General features: G+C 46.0%; 1 protein-coding gene across 3 annotated transcripts; it reads left to right on the top strand.

Moving 5' to 3' along the window:
- The first annotated feature begins 1,007 nt into the window (after positions 1–1,007).
- On the top strand, positions 1,008–19,060 carry LOC124041590 (sal-like protein 2). 3 transcript variants are annotated; one of them, XM_046359333.1, is made up of 5 exons: positions 1,147–1,377; positions 6,320–6,500; positions 7,509–7,655; positions 13,166–16,908; positions 17,116–19,060. In XM_046359333.1, the coding sequence occupies exons 3-5, from the start codon at positions 7,580–7,582 to the stop codon at positions 17,461–17,463; spliced, it is 4,167 nt and encodes a 1,388-aa protein (XP_046215289.1). In that variant the 5' UTR covers positions 1,147–1,377; positions 6,320–6,500; positions 7,509–7,579; the 3' UTR covers positions 17,464–19,060. The 3 variants fall into 3 exon arrangements, with proteins under 3 accessions (XP_046215291.1, XP_046215289.1, XP_046215290.1); XM_046359335.1 differs by lacking the exons at positions 1,147–1,377; positions 6,320–6,500 and adding an exon at positions 1,008–1,136; XM_046359334.1 differs by lacking the exon at positions 6,320–6,500.
- Positions 19,061–19,854: the final 794 nt, after the last annotated feature.

The raw sequence follows: 19,854 nt of genomic DNA, 5'->3' as shown, positions 1-19,854 counted from the left end.
CCCAGACGAATTGAGGCTGTTCTGAGTGCAACTCAATATTAGGAAGGTGTTCTTAATGTTTTGTACACTCATTGTATATGCCTAACTAGAGTCGGCAACCTGGCGAGCTAAAGCAAATGCATTCACTGGCCTGCCACACAACCTTGTTTTTGGTATTAGTGAGCCCCCTAGTGGACGCATTCCTCTACACCTTCGCGAAGGTACAGTATGTCAGATTTTATAACTTGTTGCACGAGGCTCTTGGTTGTCATCAGTGCTGGCTGGGTCAGACCAATATACACTCACCTAAAACATACCCTTGCTATCTCTTATGTGCCTTGAAGTGTGACTACTGTCTAAAACACAATGAGAGACTATATACGCCGGGTCTGATAAGAACACATACACCGCCTGATAACAGTTGCGTTGGTGGGGAGTTCAGTAGGCCGACACGCCTGACAGAATACTGATGATGAGCATGATCATTTTCATAGACCTGTGTGCGTGAGATGTGGGGTGACATTTTGACTGCTAAAATGTGTCACTGACTGTTGTAAACATTCTTCAAGTCATGTGCCGTATATTTTGCTAAAGGCCTATGCATTCTTTCCATGGTCCATTATGAATTTCCTCTATGAATAGGAATAGAATGGGGTCTGTTCCAAGAGACATATAGGACCATTATTATGTTATAGTCTAGTAGTTGACAAAAATGATAGCCAGATGGAAAACTAACAGTGCTGCATTGGAACTTCTAGGTTAGGACCTATTCAAATAGTTCCTAGGTGTTAGGCCGACACGAGATTTGCACAATGCCCCCATGGATTTAATACGGGGTAGATATGTGAGTCGGTAAAAAAAATGTTCAGTCGGTAGGCAAGTCTAGTCGTGGTCAGTCTGTGTCCTATATAGTACAAGTCATGGTGGCGATGAATGTCATTAATTACAGTGGGACAGGGTCCGGATAGGACGAACAGACAGCCGCCACTGCCGCAGAAACCAGACACAGACCGAGAAGCAGGCCGCCCTCGCCAAATAGCCTACAAAGAGGATTGAAAAGGGAAGGGGAGGAGGATGACAGGAATACTAATCCAATTCCCTTTCATTACCGCATAGTAGGCTAGCCTATCTTCACCCTCCCCCGCCTCTTTCTCTGGGTCAGTAAAAACAATGAATTGATACATTTAAGATACCAAATAGTCCCTCTACACTGCGACGATATAAATAAATAATTTGCCAATGCGGTGTTCCGCCCGTCTGTCTCAGGGACGACTGCGCATCTTTGTGGCTGAATGCCGGAAAAGGCTATGTCGATGTCCCGACTGGGAGACTTAGCCTATTGCCCAACATATTTTATCATTTTGTAAACCACAGTCAAATATCATCGATTCTAACATGGTGAGTAAATTCCGTTATTTTATTTATGTCGACGACGCAAACGAGGGACATGAGCAATTTGTAGCGATATTTTAGGGCAGTCATAATAATTTATGAAATCATAACTTGTTATGATCAGTGCGCGCGCACGCATGCAACAGGTCGCCGGTACAGTAGCGGGACAGCAGAAGTTATAGCGCTGTTCTCAAGCGTTTTTCAAATGTTAGATCGTCGATTTAAATGTCATGGTGCGATGCTACGAAAAACACAAATGCTTTGTTGGCACAATAGGCTATGCTTAAATATAATTAAATAGTTTGCGATACACTAACGGTTTTGATTTATTATTCGTTTTTATTTTTAACTATAAAACACTGTTTCTATTGATGAAAGGTTGTATAAATATATCTTACGTCTTTGAAAAGCGAATTCTAAAATGTATACGTGTAGGCCACATCAAACAGCCAAATCAGGATAGGCCTATACATCACTGTCTGGCAGCAGACACGTTGATCCCAACACATTAAGCTATACATTCAATGTCCAAATTATGGGAAGCAAGGATGACAACTGTATTATGAGGAATACATTGTTGTTGACTCAAAGCATAGCCCCCAAATAGAATAGTCATACCCATGGTGCCAACTGTGAATGGGAAACCTATTTTAGAGGTAACACAAAATAGGCTTGGTGAATAACTGTCTTTTTTATTTTAATGTTCAGATATTTGTAGGCCTATAATCCACAATACCAAATTATATTTAAATTGCTTGATATTTACAAGATGTATGTTTATATCAATCGATTTTGAATGGTTCTTTAAAACTGGTTTGGGGAAACAGCAGAGGGTGTGTGTGTGTGTGTGTGTGTGTGTGTGTGTGTGTGTGTGTGTGTGTGTGTGGGGTGGTGATGTGCGTACCAGATGTGCGGGCCTATGTAGAACAGGAGGATACGGTCAAAATCAGGGCAAAGAAATGTGCATTTTGGGCAAAAAAATTACACAATTGTGCACAATCCTGTTCACACATGATATGATGCACTATAGCATACTGTACATTTCTGAAAGGGTTTCATGTTGGCCATAATGTGATGTAAGTGCAAGTGCAACACAGGGAACTAAGTATCCTATAACAGAAATGAAGAGCAAGCTGCCCAGCTTTGTGGGCACTACAGCTATATAGTAGGCTAAACGTGCGTCATAAGGCCTTTCATTTCTTTAAGCCTTCTGTATCATTTTCTGTTTGTTTTGTGTTAACTTTTCATGCAAATCGACTGTGTGGCAGGCCTGCAATGTAGCTGTGCATATGCAATTATGGCCTTAATGTAAAATGTGTGTGTGGTAAGGTAAGGGTTCTCCACCCAGCAGTAGAAACTCAAGGTTTATAATCGCAAAATAGTTGAAAACACACCTAGGTGGATTAGTATGCGATAAAAGGCTATTATAGTTTTGCAGTTTTTCTGTTCGTTTTTATTTCTATTCGTTGTTCAATTTGATTTTAAATTCAGTTTAGTTTCACTTAGTTTCCCGACTTGATTTACTATTTTTTATTAGGTTTTAGTTTGATAAAAACATTCCTATTTCGTGTTTACATTATTTCGTTTCCGTTTTAGTGTTAGTAAAAGAAAGTATTCTACTGGTTTGTGACCCACTGACCCTGCCCCTGGTTAGAGGGGCATAAGACATGCCCAGAGTTGATACACACAATAACTTTATTGACACACTCTGGAGATGGAGATGTAAATGGGGATGGATGTACATGCACACATGACTGTAAGTCGCTTTGGATAAAAGCGTCTGCTAAATGGCATATATTATTATTATATTATAAAAGTAGGAAAGGTAGTGGTTCTGTAATGGACAGAAACAAAGGTAATGAATACACACATACAACATGAATACACCAGGGCACAAATGCACAGATACTGAATCTTACAGACTATAGCAGTAAGGACTGTATAGATTGCATATGCCACCTGCAGAGTATTACACAACACAGTAAACTCAGAGGGGCAACATACAATAGGCAATAGTAGTAGTAACTAACTATGAAGAACAATATACAAATGTACAAACTCACTTTGGGCACACACACCATCCCACAAGTCCAGAGATATAAATGAGTCCAGGTGTTGATGGGCAGAAACAGAGATGTTGCTCTCTGCCACTGCCTGAGGGAGACTTCCAAGTATTTTGTGACCTGTATAATCAAGAGGATGGGCAGATGTCTGGCCCCCTAGTAAACTCCCTAGCAACCTATCACGACACAGGTCAGAGACAGTTTGAGAGGCAGGTTTAGGTTACCTCCTAGTCTCTCAGGAACTGGTCATGGGGGATGGAGAGTGGAGTTCCTAACACTTAGGGACAGAAATAAGCAGATGTGAGAGAGGCATTTATGTGGTGTAGGTTGTATTTCTCCCCTGTTAGCTAGTGGTAGCTAGAAGTCTCGGAAATCCCAGGTCTAGAGCAACAGCTCTAGGTATGTGGAAGATATCAGATTCTCATTGACGTTTCGGAGAAGAAAAATAATCTGGGAAGGGGCAAAACCTTTGCAGTGGTTTTAGTGACAGTAGATGATGCAAACTAGCCACTTGCAAAATGCACTCATTAAAAATAAGCTCATCTTTTTCCATCTCGCTAACTAGCTAGCTACTAATTTGTGTCCGATGTGGATGTTGATGCTAGGGCAACAAGCTGATAAGGCTGTGATGTCACCAGATAAGCCAGTGACGTGCTTCCCTGTTCCATAGAGATGTATAGAGATCATTACATGGAAATAACACGTTCTTCCACCATTGTAAAGCAGTCAACTGGGTGGAAATTCCTATGGGTTGGATTGATTAGCCAGTGATCAGAGCAGTCTTCTTCTTCAAATTGGTTTGCCTAGTTTGTAAATGGCTTTAAGCTGTATGACCGCCATCTAGTGGGCACAATAAATCAATCACGCAGACTCCAGCACTGCAGGTGGTGGTTCGTCACCAAAATTAGCTTGACACTTTTTTCAAACATAAAAACAAGAAGAAAATGGACAACTTTAAAATGGAGATAACCTCAATGGCGAGCCCAGAAGGGATCAACCAATTAATTATACTTGTGAGCAAACATTCCATAATTGCAGGTGGCAGTAAATCACCAACCTTGGCTTTATACTTGTTCAAACAACACACTCCAGGTGGTAGTATGCACCCTTTCAGTAAAAAAAACAAAACAATTTATAGAAGTAGTAGAAGAAGAAAATAGGCTACTTCAAAATGGAGATGGCCTCAATGGTGCTGCCCCGTGCTCTCACAGACGCCCTAATCTCACCCACCAGCCTTTGTTGAACCATCTGGTTTCCAAGCGCCTCAGATCGGGAGTAACCTTGAAGCCTATCATCATCTAGTGCAACCCTTAGAACCTTTGCTGAAGTGTGCTGCATCCGGGGGCCAGTATTGTTGTTGTTTGTGTGCAACAAAGAGGACTTGGTTAGCTCGCGAAATATGGATATTCTTTTTCTCAAAATAAACCGCCTATTCCCGCCAATTCAAAGATATGCTTGTAGTATCTTCTAAGAAGGGTGTTCAAGAAGAGTTTGACACCCTCGCAAACTGCCTGTGGCAAGCCATCTCCCACAGAGATGTGTCCAACAATTTCCCCTAGTGCTTTAAAGTAGTCTTAGCGTTCTGCATCATTGCCATTGGTACGGAAAAGACTCGTGCTTGTACTTTTTACCGGGGATAGTGGTCCGCACAACTACGACGCCTTTTCTATTTGAAGGGAAGGAAAAGAGGATAGCTCGGCAGTTGCACAACTGAATGCATTCAATCATGTTACAGGACGGCTAGCAGAGTTACGCTGGCTAGCTATGTATTAGCATGAACAGCAATATTTGAATTGAGTATCATGTCACCCAGTAAGTCCACACCCCAAACAGTCCCACACTGTTACCAGGCTCTATGCACCAGCAATTTGGGCCTGGGGACGAGGAAACAAACACTACAATGGGACATCTACAACGTTGCGATCTCTATACATCTCTAAGGCTGGAAAATTGTTACATTGTGGGAGGCAACCTGTCGAGACTAGATAGCTAGTGATAGTGATTTGAAACATCACCATCTCCTGGCACAATTTACCTGCCAGGTTCAGAAGCTTGTAAACCCCATTGGAAAAATAAGACAAGGTGTATGTGTGTGTTTTTAGTTTTACTATCCTTTACTACCAGAAGTCCTCAAAAGGATAGTAAAATGAGGAAAATCCTGACGAGTGGGGGCATTTCGCCTGTCTCCACAATTTTAGGCTTAGGGGTCAGGTTTAGGGTTAGGGGTTAGGTTTAGGTTTAGGGTGCTGCATCCAGGGGCCAGTAGGGTAGCCTAGTGGTTAGAGCATTGGACTAGTAATTGAAAGGTTGCAAGTTCAAATCCCTGAGCTGACAAGGTACAAAATCTGTCGTTCTGCCTCTGAACAGGCAGTTTAACCCACTATTCATTGAAAATAAGAATTTGTTCTTAAACTGACTTGCCTAGTAAAGTAAAAATAAAATAAATAAAAATACTACTTAAGGTTAGGTTGAGTTTAAGGGTTAGGGAAAATAAGGTTTTGAGTGGGAATCAATTGTTTGGTCCCCACAAGGATAGAAAAACAAACATGTGTCTGTGTGGTTGTGTGAGCATGTGTGGTTGTGTGAGCATGTGTGGTTGTGTGTGCGTGTGCGTGGTTGTGTGAGCGTGTGTGCGTGTGTGTGCGCGTGTGTGTGTGTGTGTGTGTGTGTGTGTGTGTGTGTGGTTGTGTGAGCATGTGCGTGCATGTTTGGTTACAGGTTGGCCTACCCACAAAATAGCATCCTCCCTTGATTATAGATATACTATTCAAAGAGGTGAGTCCAGTCAACTCTTTGTAATGGATGATTGACGGACGGTGAGCAGCGGTGTCCAACCAATCTATTGGTGGAACCCCAACTTGGAATTCCATCTACCTCCCTTCCAGCGTTCCCGATGCGAAAGCTCCATTAACAGGCCACTGAATGAACAGGAATTCGCGACAATGGCGCTAGGACACAGCTGAGTGAGCATCACCCTCCGTGAGCCTCTCGAATACACAGGACCACTGACGCGAAGCACAATGCTTCCTTTTCAACATCCGGCTCTACTGCTTACCACGTGGAGAGGTAATGAAAATGAGGGGCAGCCAGAGTGAGAGATTTTTTTAAATGTTTTTTTTTACTGGATCTACCCCCCCTAACCCCACACGCACACACGAACACACGAACACACACACACACACACACACACACACACACACACACACACACACACACACACACACACACACACACACACACACACACACACACACACACACACACACACACATAGCTATGCCTTACTATACTTGTGAGGACTTTCTGGGGACCAACAATTGATTCCGATTCAATATCCTATTTTCCCTAATCCTTAACCATAAACCTAACCTTAACCCTAATTCTAACCCCAACCCTAAACCTAACCCCTAAAATAGCCTTTTAACAAGTGAGGACTGGAAAAATGTCCTCACTTCTCTGAATTTTAGTTGGCTTACTATTCTTTTGAGGACTTCTGGTACTCACAAGTATAGTAAACCGTGTAAACTGATACAAAGACACAAATTAAATCAAGTGAGAGGTGTAAATTCATTGGCCTACTGTTCTTCATCAAATGTAGGCTATATGGACGAAGATAAAATGTAGTGCAATATTAAGGTTTTATTTGCGTCATGGGGATGCAAAACTTTAGTATTTAAATCAACGGACAGCACTTTTTGGGGTCCACATGATTATGTTTGTCTGAATGACAGAACGTGATGGGCTTTTGTGGGTGAGGTGGAGGCAAGAGGAGTGAGGAGGGAGTCATGGCTCAAAAGAAGTGGTGTTCATTCGCCATTTGAATGCAAATGTAGTGGTTGAACAAGAGGACTATGTGTGTGTGTGTGTTTTGTGAGAGAAGGGGGGGGGGGGGGTCTAACGGTGAGTTTGAGAAAAGGAGACTTGTTGAGAGAAAGAATTGAAACACATGCCTGTAGTCTTCACAAGTTTTTCACTTTTGCACCACGATGCCACCAATGGAGTTGGACATTTGTGGCGGAAAATTCACCTGTGCTTCTCTTCTAATTCGCGTAATTTAGTTAACCACTTTTTCAGTGTGCAGGGAGAAAAAATCTAAGCATTCTGTTGGCCCATGTACCGCTGCATCAGTCGCGTCCTGCTGAAGCATGTCTCGTCGGAAACAGAAACGACCCCAGCAGCTCATGAGCCCGCTCCCTGCCGCCTCTCCAATACTAGAGCATGGTGAGAAATGGACTATTATTGATATGCAAGTCAACAGCTGAATGCAGTAGCTATTAGTATGGAAATAATTACCTTTTTTTATGTTGTGTTGTCAAATGTTTGTTTTTCTCCATTTGTGTTTTTCAAAATATAGCTTGACATGATTTTTCAAATAAATAGGCCAAGTTGTTATGCTGTTTTTTGGAAATATATTTTTTCTGGGTAGTTAATAACTTGATTTCCTCCACAGAACAGTGCTTGTGTAGTGGCACATGTTTAAAGAGGCTTAAAGAGACAGTATATAGTACCTGTCACCTGGAAAGTTTTGGCGAGAGTTTTTAGTGAAAACGTTGACCCTATCTCTGCCAGTTCAGAATCTAAAGGTGAGGGGATGCTATGATGCTCATTTTAATATGTCATCAATGGTGCGATATTATTGCAAAGATTGTGTTTGAGGAGTCTTGTTTTCTTCTTTCTAATCCTATGTATTAGTTTATGTGCTTCTTTCCTTCTCATTGCCTTCACCAACCCCCCCCCTGTATTGGCAGATTCAAAGACACAGACCACCCAGTTAGTTGGCATATGAAGAGGAGGAAAGATGAAAATGTAGAGGCAATAGAGGATAGAGAAGATGTTACAGTGTTACACTGAAAAGTCAAATCAACTCTATCGTTCCAAATATGCATGTTATTTGGATTATGAAATGCCATGTAGGAGATGAGAGGGAGATGGTACAGGAACTGATGAACGCGAGAGGTGCTTTATAAGGTGTTGTAACTGCAATAACATGCAATCCCATTGTCCCTCTAGGGCTTTGAGCAGTGAGGCATGAACACACCCAAGAACTAGTGTGTGTGTGTCTATATGTGTTTATATGCGTTGGTAAGTCTACAACCAGTCACTGAGGGCTATTTAGATGTAATAGTTTAGTAACATTGTAGTGGTAGGTTTTAGTAATATTGTGTGTGTGCGTGTGCTTGTCTCTGTGTGTGTGAGTGTGTGCGTGTGCGTGTCAGGATTCCCCAACTGCCGGCCCACGGCAGTTTTATTTGGCCCCCAAGTTTTCTGAGCCAAATATATATATATATATATATATATATATATATATATATATATATATATATATATATATATATATGTGTGTAAATATATAAAATATATATATAAAAACACCAGGAAATCAGATCCAAGCGATTTTAATTTTGGAAATATGTTCCCAAGTATTCCCACGAATAATATAGAGATGTGATCGAATACAAATAATAAATGATAATTGATTGGATTTATATTGCGCTTTTCTGCCAACTGAGGTACTCAAAGCCTTTTACATACAGTGGTGGGAAAATTACCCAATTGTCATACTTGAGTAAAAGTAAAAATACCTTAATAGAAAATGACTCAAGTAAAAGTAAAAGTTACCCAGTTAAATACTACTTGAGTAAAAATCTAAAAGTATTTGGTTTTAAATATACTTACGTATTATAAGTAAATGTAATTGCTAAAATATACTTACGTTTTTGAAAGTAAAAATATATAAATATATCAAATATATAAATCATTTCAAATTCCTTCTATTAAGCAAACCAGACATTTTCCCCAAAATATTATTTCAAATCCAACACTGCCATAATTTACAAATGAAGCATGTGTTTAGTGAGTCTGCCAGATCAGAGGCAGTAGGGATGACCAGGGATGTTCTCTGTTTAGTGAGTCCTCCGGATCAGAGGCAGCAGGGATGACCAGGGATGTTCTCCTGATAAGTGTGTGAATTGGACCATTTTCTTGTCCTACTAAGCATTCATTTACATTACATTACATTTAAGTCATTTAGCAGACGCTCTTATCCAGAGCGACTTACAAATTGGTTCAAAATGCAGCGAGTACTTTTGGGTGTCAGAGAAAATGTATGGAGTAAAATGTACATTATTTTCTTTAGGAAATGTAGTGAAGTAAAATTAAAAGTTGGTAAAAATATAAATAGTAAAGTAAAGTGAAGATACCCCCCAAAATGACTTACTTTCAAGTATTTTTACTTTCGTACTTTACACCACTGTTTACATAGTAGGAGGAAACTCACCTCATTCACCATTAATGTGTAGCACCCACCTCAGTGATACACGGCGACCATTTTTGTGCCAGAACGCTCACCACGCATCAGCTATCAGGTAGAGAGTGATATATGCCAATTAGGAATGAGGGGGATGATTAGGTGGCCATGATGGAATGGAGCCAGGTTGTGAATTTAGCCATCACATCAGGGTGAACACCCCTACTTTTACAATATGTTCCATTGGATTTTGAATGACCACAGAGAGTCAGGACACCAAATTTAACGTCCCATCCGAAAGACGGCACACTACGCCAGGCAATGTCCCCAAATGTAATCAAGGCTTGAAATTATTATATTTTAGTCAAATATTAAATTTGTTTAGGCTTCTTGCAGTCAATTTGCAATCTAAAAATCTTTGTTTTATTATGTTCCGGCCCTCTGACCAGCCACTCAAGAAGTAAATTGGCTGGTGGTTGAATCTAGTTGATGATCCTTGCTATACGGTGCATTCAGAAAGTATTCAGACCCCTTGACTTTTTCCACATTTTGTTACGTTTCAGCCTTATCCTAAAATGGATTAAATAAATAAAAATCATCATCAATCTTTTTATTTATTTCACCTTTATTTAACCAGGTAGGCAAGTTGAGAACAAGTTCTCATTTACAATTGCGACCTGGCCAAGATAAAGCAAAGCAGTTCGACACATACAACAACACAGAGTTACACATGGAGTAAAACAATCATACAGTCAATAATACAGTAGAAAAATAAGTCGATATACAATGTGTGCAAATGAGGTGCGATAAGGGAGGTAAAGGCAACAAAAAAAAGGCCATGGTGGCAAAGTAAATACAATATAGCAAGTAAAACACTGGAATGGTAGATTTGCAGTGGAAGAATGTGCAAAGTCGAGATAGAAATAATGGGGTGCAAAGGAGCAAAATAAATAAATAATAATATACACACAATACCCCATAATGACAAAGTGAAAACAGGTTTTTAGAAATGTTTGCAAATGTATTAAAAAATAAAAACAGAAATATGTTATTTACATAAATATTCAGACCCTTTGCTATGAGATTTGAAATTGAGCTCAGGTGCATCCTGTTTCCATTGATCATCCTTTATATCTACCTGTGGTAAATTCGATTGATTGGACATGATTTGAAAAGGCACACACCTGTCTATATAAGGTTTCACAATTGACAGTGCATGTCAGAGAAAAAACCAAGCCATGAGGTCGAAGGAATTGTCCGTAGGGCTACGAGACAGGAGTTTGTTGAGGCACAGATCTGGGGAAGGGTACCAAAAAATGCCTGCAGCATTGAAGGTCCCCAAGAAGACAGTGTCCTCCATCATTCTTAAATAAAATAAGTTTCAAACCACCAAGACTCTGCCTAGAGCTGGCCACCCAGCCAAACTGAGCAATTGGGGTCAAGGGCCTTGGTCAAGGAGGTGACCAAGAATCTGATGGTCACTCTGACAGAGCTCCAGAGTTCCTCTGTGGAGATGGAAGAACCTTCCAGAAGGACAACCATCTCTGCAGCACTCCACCAATCAGGCCTTTATGGTAGAGTGGCCAGACAGAAGCTACTCCTCAGTAAAAGGCTCATGACAGCCCACTTGGAGTTTGCCAAAAGGCAACTAAAGGACTCTCAGACCATGAGAAACAAGATTCTCTGGTCTGATGAAACCAAGATTGAACTCTTTGGACTGAATGCCAAGCGTCACATTTGGAGGAAACCTGGTACCATCCCTACGGTGAAGCGTGGTGGTGGCAGCATCTGTGGGGATGTTTTTCAATGGCAAGGGCTGGGAGACTAATCAGGATCGAAGGAAAGATGAACAGAGCAAAGTACAGCGAGATCCTTGGTGAAAATCTGCTCCCAAGCGCTCACATCCTCTGACTGGGGGCGAAGGTTCACCTTCCAATAGGACAATGACCCTAAGCACACAGCCAAGACCAAGCAGGAGTGGCTTCTGGACAAGACTCTGAATGTCCTTGAGTGGCCCATCCAGAGCCCGGACTTGAAATCAATCAAAAATCTCTGAAAATACCTGTTCCCTATCCACCCTGACAGAGCTTGAGAGGATCTGTAGAGAAGAATGGGAGAAACTCCCCAAATACAGGTGTGCCAAGCTTGTAGCGTCATACCCAAGAAGACTCGAGCTGTAATTGCTGCCAAAGGTACTTCAACAAAATACTGGGTGAAGGGTCTGAATGTGATATTTCAGTTTTAGATGTTTTATACATTTGCAGAAATGTCTAAAAAAACTGTTTGCCATTGTGAGGTATTGTGTGTAGATTGATGAGGGGAAAACAATATTTAATCCATTTTAGAATAAGGCTGTAACGTAACAAAATGTGGAAAAAGTCAAGGGTTCTGAATGCTTTCTGAATGCACTGTGTGTGTATATATGCATTTGTAGGTCTGCAACCAGTATAGTTGGGTCTAATAGTGTCGTAACATTGTAGTGGTATGGTGTAGTAATATTGTGTTTGTTATTGTAGATGTGGGAGTGTGTGTGTATTTGTGTGCGTGTGTGTGTTTTGGTAGTGAAGTGTGGTCGTTGCCGGTCTGCGAGTCATCGAGTCTGGTAGCCTGTTTGTTTTATTTTGCCCCCACCTCTTCCTCTGCCTGCCCAGAACTAGAAGGAATGTGTGACCCCAGTGTTCTTAAGGTCAAGTCTGCCTGCCAATCACAGCCACTGTCCAGTACCCACAGACTGCCTGTCCCTGACACCCTACTGGGTTATGGGGGAAGGGTGCAACAAGAGATGAAAGACAGAACAAATGGAGAGAGTGAGAGAGAGAGCGAGAGAGTGTGATAGAGGGCATGTCTGTATATGCGTGTCTTTTTCAGAGGTCAGGGTTGTAAGAGGTTTTAGGGACCATTGTCCTCTGTCCTGTGTTGCCGTGGAAACAAGGTAGGCTGCTCAGTGTGGATGGTGTAGTCTTGCAAGCCAGGGGAATTTGTGTGTGTGTGTGTGGGGGGGGGGGGTTGACAAGGAAGAAAACCAATAAAGGGTGAAGTAAAGAGGAAAGAGAGGGGGAGTTTGGATGATGAGGTGGTGGAGAAGAGCGAAGAGGCAAACTGGGCAGGGTTCTGGTGTTCACCTGACTGCATGGTCTCCGAATGTATAGGCTTCGGTCCTATCTGCTACTACTTGGGAAATCACAATTCTCAGAGGGACAGAGGCATTTCATGTACTCGTAGTTGTTACCTGTATGATGGATTTGCTTCAGTTGCTTTTCTTTGCTATCCACTGATCATCATTGGTGTGTCAACACTCACTGTCAGAAAAGGTTGACTGGTTGAAAACACTCTGAGCATTCTGGGCATTCTGAGCAGTGCTCAAATAGATTTTATGAACCCAAAGTAGTAAAAGTGTGTTAAGTAGATTCAAAGCTCTGTCTTGCTCAATATTACAATAACTAAGTCAACCTTCTCTCTTGTCTTTTTTCTCTTCTTTTTTCAGATGACCAGTTGGCAGTGAAGTCATTTTCCTTTCCTCTGACCACAGACTCCTCATCCTCTTCATCTTCCTTCTCTCCTCAAAGATACCACCCCTCCCTGGCTCAAGGTCCCAACTTCGGGGGGCTTCACACCCCCTCTCTACCAAGTGAGGGCTCCCCCCTCTCCCGCTCTCCCTGCCAGCCCACTCCCTGCCCCATCTCCCTCGCAGACCCCCAGTCCTCCCTCTCCCCTGACTTCCCCGATCCCTCCCTCTCCTCCCAGACAGTCCTGACCCTCCCCGACCTCACCTCCACGTCACCTTCCAGTCAGATCCACCCTCCCCGCTCCCTCATGGCCTCTCCCAAGCTAGGCGTGTCAGCCACTACCACCTCCTCCTCCTCTTCATCAGCTTCCCTATGCCCCCCGCCCCACCCCGGCAGCCCTAGCCCCGTTCCAGAGGGCCCCCCCAGCCCTGTGACGCCTTCCCCAAGCCCGGGCACTGCCTCTGCCCCTCCACCCCGTGCCCACCTTAGCATTGCAGTGATCCTGGAAGAGCTGCGGGTGCTGCAGCAGAGGCAAATCCACCAGATGCAGATGACGGAGGAGATCTGCAGGCAGGTGCTGCGGCTGGGTGGGGCCTCCTGTGCCCTGGAGGTGCCCCAGATCCTCCTGCCTCCTCTGCCCCAGCTCTGTCTGGAGGGCAGTGAGAGGACGTCCAGTCCTCCCCAGCCTACACCCACTCAGCCTCCTAACACTGTAGCCCCTCTCCTGGCCTGCTTCTCCACCTTGCTCCCTCCCCAGCCTGCCTCCAAGCCCTCCAAGCCCAGCCACAGCCTGTCCCATGTCCTTCGTCCACACAAGCCTCAGATGGAGGGTGCAGGAGGGGCTACTGGGTCTTATCTTTACCCTGGGACCAGTGTCCGCCCTTCCTCCTCCTCTTCTTCCTCCTCTGCCTCGTCTGCCATCTCCACCATGGCTTCCTCCAACTACCCACTGGCCCTCTCCCTGGCCTTGCCCACTCGTTTCCTCCATGAGAAATCCCCCAACACCACCTTAACCAGTGGCCACAGTGGTCTGCCCTTCCTCACCCCGCCCCTGCCCACCACGGCCTCTATGGCACCGCCCTCCTCTCAGGAGCCCCACCTGTCTGTCTCCTCAGCGGGGTCCTCATCATCCTCCCTGGGGCGTCTGCAGCATGCCTGTCGGTTCTGTGGGAAGCTGTTCAGCAGTGACTCGTCCCTGCAGATCCACCTGCGCTCCCACACGGGTGAGAGGCCCTACCAGTGCCCTGTCTGCCTCAGCCGCTTCACCACCCGCGGCAACCTCAAGGTGCACTTCCTCCGCCACCGCGAGCAGAACCCAGAGCTCTCGCTCTCCCTCCTCCCCCCCTCCCTATTTGGAATGGGTATGGGACCAGTGGGGGGGTCTGAGCCCCAGGGTCAGCCAATGAGCAGCACTGGCCTGAGCGTAAGCGCAGCGCAGGCTCAGAGGCGTCGTAAACGGCGAGCCGAGGATGACCCGTATGGAGACGGTATGGAGGTGGATGGTGCCGGAGGGGGATTTTCTCTGGGGATATCCACCGGTGCTCCCCCCTCTTCACTCCCCCTGCCCCCCAGTGTGGACCTGGCCCTCATCTCCACCGCCCACTCCCTCCTGCGGCTCAACCAAGCCGCTGCTGCAGCGGCCGCTGCCTCCATATCCTCTGCTGCTTCCTCACTCACATCCGCTTCTTCTTCCTCTGCGTCCTCCTCCCTCGCCTCTTCTCACCTCTCTGTCCCCTCCTCGGCCGCCTCCGCCATTGCTGGGTTCTTTAAAGGGGCCAAGCAGCAGTGCTTTGATGAGAACACGCCTCCTCACCTTCCCATGATGTCTCACTCTGCTTACTCCCAGCTGGCCCACCTCCCTAAACTCCTCTTCCCCTCTGGTTCCCCACACCATCACCCTGCCTTGGGCCTACTCCGCCCTCCGCCCCCTGCTCCAGGCTCTTCCCACCTCTCCTCCACCCACTCTCAGCTCTCCTTCCCCTTCTCCCACTACCCCAAAGCCCAGGCCTTCACCACCTCCACCTCCTCCTCCACTCCCTCCTCAGACACATCCAAGTTGCAGCGGCTGGTGGAAAAGCTGGAGAAGGAGCCTCCCACCTCCTCTTCCTGGGCCTCCTCCTCAGGGGAGACCTCTCACAGCAGCATGGCCTCCACTGGGTTGTTCAGCAGTGGCCTCATGGGTGCTAGTACCTCCAGTACCTACGTGATGGCCTCCCCATCATCCTCAACCCACGTCCCCACCTCTGTCTCCAACTTCACCAGAGAGATGGTGGCCGCTCTGGGCATGAGTGCCAACGGGGGCAGCGCTCTGGCAGGCGCCATTCTCCCCGGCCTAGGCATCATGAGCACTGGCTCCCTGGCCCCCAACCAGTGTGGGGTATGTCTACGTGTGCTGAGCTGCCCCAGGGCACTGCGTCTGCACCAGGCCACCCACCTGGGTGAGCGCCCCTTCCCCTGTAAACTGTGTGGACGCTCCTTCTCCACCAAGGGCAGCCTGCGGTCCCACCTGGCCACCCACCGTGCCCGCCCGCCCAACTCCCGTGCCCAAAACTCCTGCCCACTGTGCCAGCGCAAGTTCACCAATGCACTGGTGCTGCAACACCACATCCGCATGCACCTGGGAGGGCAGCTGCCACCGGAGGGAGCTCCGGAGTCTCTGTCAGAGCCAATAGCAGAGCCAGACGCTGAATCCCAGCCCCAGCCCAATGACACCTCCGATGTTTCTTTTGAGAGCTTCACTGCAGCCTCAGGCAGCCAGTCAAAGAGCTCAGCAGCGTCCACCCACATTCAAACCCTAGTAGGAGCCTCTGCCCCCATATCCGTCAGTTTGACATCACCAGCGTGTGTCGGGGAGCCAAGCAGATCTCACTCCTCCAGTCCTGACCTGATCCCACCCTCTGACCTCAGCCCTGACCCTTTCCTAAACCCCACCTCACTTACCCCTCCGCCTGGCAGCGCCGACCCCCCGGTCCTGTGTGTCAGCGTGCCCTCCCCACCTCCAGCCCTGGGCGATTCAAGCTCCCCAGTCAGTGATGGAAAACATGCGGAACTCCTTGATACAACCATTGATACTCCAGCGAGTAAGACAAGCCCTGCTCACACTTCCTCCAGTGTTCTCAAAACCACCCCCTTGTCCAGTCTCATGATGTCAGACTGTCTATTGGGTGAGAATTCCCTTCCTCTCGATGTCTTCTTCCCTGGCCCAAGATCAAACCTGGAAGATCTACTGAGTACTCCAACACTTGGTGCCCCAGTAGCACACCCTAGCCCAGCCCCCTCCTTTACCTCTGTCCTTAGCCCAGAGTACCCGAAAACCTACCTAGCACCCACACTAGACCCCGAACAGCCTACTAAACCCAACACCCCAGAGCCCACAGAGGAAGACAGGGTTGAAACCTCCCCACCTGCAGCACCAAAGCAAGCCCCTGTGCTTGATATGGACCACAGAATGGAACCACTGTCAGAGACTACAGAGACAGGCAACACTGAGGCTGGGGATGTTCCCCAGAAAGCTGTCGCCTACACCAGGGAGACGAGGCTGGGGGCGTACCTCAGCTCCCATGGGAAGGAGGATGGGATGGGTGGTGTCAGAGACCGACTGGAAGGCACTGTTCCAATCAGTCTGGCTCCCACTCTCCCCCCTCCCTTGTCACGCCCTGAGAAAAAGACCTACAGCTGTGTCGAGTGTGGGAAAGAGTATGCCAGCCGCAGTGGACTGAAGGTAAGAGAATGGGGAGAGAGAATGATGTGGGTAAAGATTGGTGTGGGGTTGGTAAAAAATGTGGTCCTCTCCTATGGACTACATGTTTAATGAGGGTAATCAGTCAAGCTAAATGTTTGTGATATAAATGTTATATCCAGCCAGGGTGACTCAGTGGTTGGTCGGAGTGGCACTTATAAAATCTGTTATTTTCATGTTCATCCACAGGGACACATGAAGCATCATGGAGGGGTTGTCAAGGCAACACGTCCCCCTGTACGGAGCGGTCGATCAGCGTCTGAGCGACTTCCTGCTAACACACCTACAATGTCCTCCACCCCGCCAGCCACCAGGAGCAACGTGGGCTTCTGGAACCAGTACCAAGCATTCCTCAACACTAGCAATGACCCGGCAGACGACCCAGCACAAGGCCCGACCAGTGGCAGCCAAGGAGAGGACGGGGAGATGCCCCGATTGGCTGAATCTCCTGTTAGATCCCAACTGTCAAAGGAGCCGACCACTGGGAGGGGCTCAGGTGAGGGATCTGATGAAGGGCCTACTCTAGAGTCAATGTGATTGGCTCTGTGATGCTCTGGTGCTCTCAATGGACATTCACTGTTCCTTTGGGTCAAATCGTATGGGCTTTTGTATTGTATTGCTTCCAAAATAATTTGAGTAGTCTGTCGGTTTTGGTAGTCCCTGAGTAAATTGCTTAGTTAGTTTGTGAAAACTGAAAGTTGGCCATCCTGGCCTTTTGTTTTAAGAGAAGGAAAGCTGAAGGATGCAAAAAGATGACATGACTCCAGGATTGTGAGCTTGAGGAGGCCAGAAGTCACTGTCAAGATGATGAGAGTTGGAGCTGGTTTCTAGAATGAGAGCTCTGTTAGACAGAGAGCTCTGTTAGCTCTTCTTTAGCTAGTTTTAAAGGTCATTTTCCTGAACAGAGTCTGACTCCATGTTTATTTGATAGATAGAATCTCCAATAAAGACATGCATTGGAAAAGGAGGCGAGGTAGAGAGGAAGTAACACTGTTCACACATAAACCATTCCTTCATTCAATCATAAAAGGGTAAGGTAGGTGGAACAGATTGGGAGGGGTCACTAAACTAAACTCGTACAGCAGCTTCAACCCTGACAGCCTATGGAGATGCAGTCTCTCATCCTCAACCTGCTACTGTACAAAACCTAATCGTTTATGCCATGGTGAATAACTCTAGATTACTCCAGACTCTTCTTCCAACTGATGGGCAGAGAAGCGCAGAGTAGAGGAGGTTGTGGTCTGCCAGGTAGAGACCCTTTCCTTTGGATCTTATGAATCAGCTGATTGTTGTTTGGTCTCACAGTGAATGTCCGTTTACTGTAACTCGTTGTCTTCGGTTCATGTTTGTGTCTTTACAACAACAGCAACAACAAAAAAAGAAATGATATCTGATATTGTTGTGAGTTGTACTTTCAGTGTATGTCAGAGAATTAAGATTGATTAAAAAATAAAGAAACAACTACTGGGATGGATGACGGTTTCTCTGTGTTTTGGACTCCTATCATGCCTGTTCTACACTCTGCTGCAGAGCTGTGTGTTTTGGACTCCTATCATGCCTGTTCTACACTCTGCTGCAGAGCTGTGTGTTTTGGACTCCTATCATGCCTGTTCTACACTCTGCTGCAGAGCTGTGTGTTTTGGACTCCTATCATGCCTGTTCTACACTCTGCTGCAGAGCTGTGTGTTTTGGACTCCTATCATGCCTGTTCTACACTCTGCTGCAGAGCTGTGTGTTTTGGACTCCTATCATGCCTGTTCTACACTCTGCTGCAGAGCTGTGTGTTTTGGACTCCTATCATGCCTGTTCTACACTCTGCTGCAGAGCTGTGTGTTTTGGACTCCTATCATGCCTGTTCTACACTCTGCTGCAGAGCTGTGTGTTTTGGACTCCTATCATGCCTGTTCTACACTCTGCTGCAGAGCTGTGTGTTTTGGACTCCTATCATGCCTGTTCTACACTCTGCTGCAGAGCTGTGTGTTTTGGACTCCTATCATGCCTGTTCTACACTCTGCTGCAGAGCTGTGTGTTTTGGACTCCTATCATGCCTGTTCTACACTCTGCTGCAGAGCTGTGTGTTTTGGACTCCTATCATGCCTGTTCTACACTCTGCTGCAGAGCTGTGTGTTTTGGACTCCTATCATGCCTGTTCTACACTCTGCTGCAGAGCTGTGTGTTTTGCTGATTTGTGACATAAATATGTGTGCGGCACACACTGCCGTTAGGGACATCAAATAAATGGCTACATGCACGCAAGAACATAGTGTGTGCGTGTGGGCATTTCTTTGTGCAAGTGTGTGACCGGGCGTGCGTGTTGGCACAGCACTGTAGTAGACCCTAACTGCCTTCATCTTGGCAGGTTTCCTGACACACAGGCGTCACTAATTCCTGCTCTCTTTCAACACAATTCAACTCCTCTGCCTTCTTCTGTGTCTGTCACATCAACCGAAAGGAAGAGAGGGGAAAGAGGCCAGCTGTCCCCACTTCAGCCCATAATCTCTTCAGCCATGACAACCAGAGCAGCCATGCAGTGTGTGTGTGTGTGTGTGTGTGTGTGTGTGTGTGTGTGTGTGTGTGTGTGTGTGTGTGTGTGTGTGTGTGTGTGTGTGTGTGTGTGTGTGTGTGTGTGTGTGTGTGTGTGTGTGTGTGTGTGTGTGTGTGTGTGTGTGTGTGTGTGTGTTGCACCCTGTACCTGAATCTGAATTTCTGTGTGAAAGGTCAGAAGGGGCCTGATGGCTCTGACAGTGATCACTGGCCATTGAGAGTTGCAAGGATAGCCAAGGTGTAAGCATTACAATTCTAGAGTGTGAGTGCAACTAAACACACACAGATGCACCAGGTACTGAATATTCTGTGAGTTTGGTGTCTGTGTGGATCTATTTAGCTAGTGCCAATTAATCTAACCACTTACAAAAGAACATTGGTGCA

This window comes from Oncorhynchus gorbuscha, linkage group LG08 (genome assembly GCF_021184085.1).
Source record: "Oncorhynchus gorbuscha isolate QuinsamMale2020 ecotype Even-year linkage group LG08, OgorEven_v1.0, whole genome shotgun sequence".
Lineage (NCBI taxonomy): Eukaryota > Metazoa > Chordata > Actinopteri > Salmoniformes > Salmonidae > Oncorhynchus > Oncorhynchus gorbuscha.
The sequence above is the reverse complement of the archived record's forward strand: the minus strand, read 5'-3'. Positions and strand labels throughout refer to the sequence as shown.

Bases quoted from the DNA above. Each gene is read 5' to 3' on its own strand.
- LOC124041590 (XM_046359335.1), top strand. From the start codon at position 7,580: ATGTCTCGTCGGAAACAGAAACGACCCCAGCAGCTCATGAGCCCGCTC. The intron at 7,656-13,165 runs GTGAGAAATGGA...TTCTTTTTTCAG, and splicing joins CTCTCCAATACTAGAGCATG to ATGACCAGTTGGCAGTGAAG. The intron at 16,909-17,115 runs GTAAGAGAATGG...GTTCATCCACAG, and splicing joins CCAGCCGCAGTGGACTGAAG to GGACACATGAAGCATCATGG.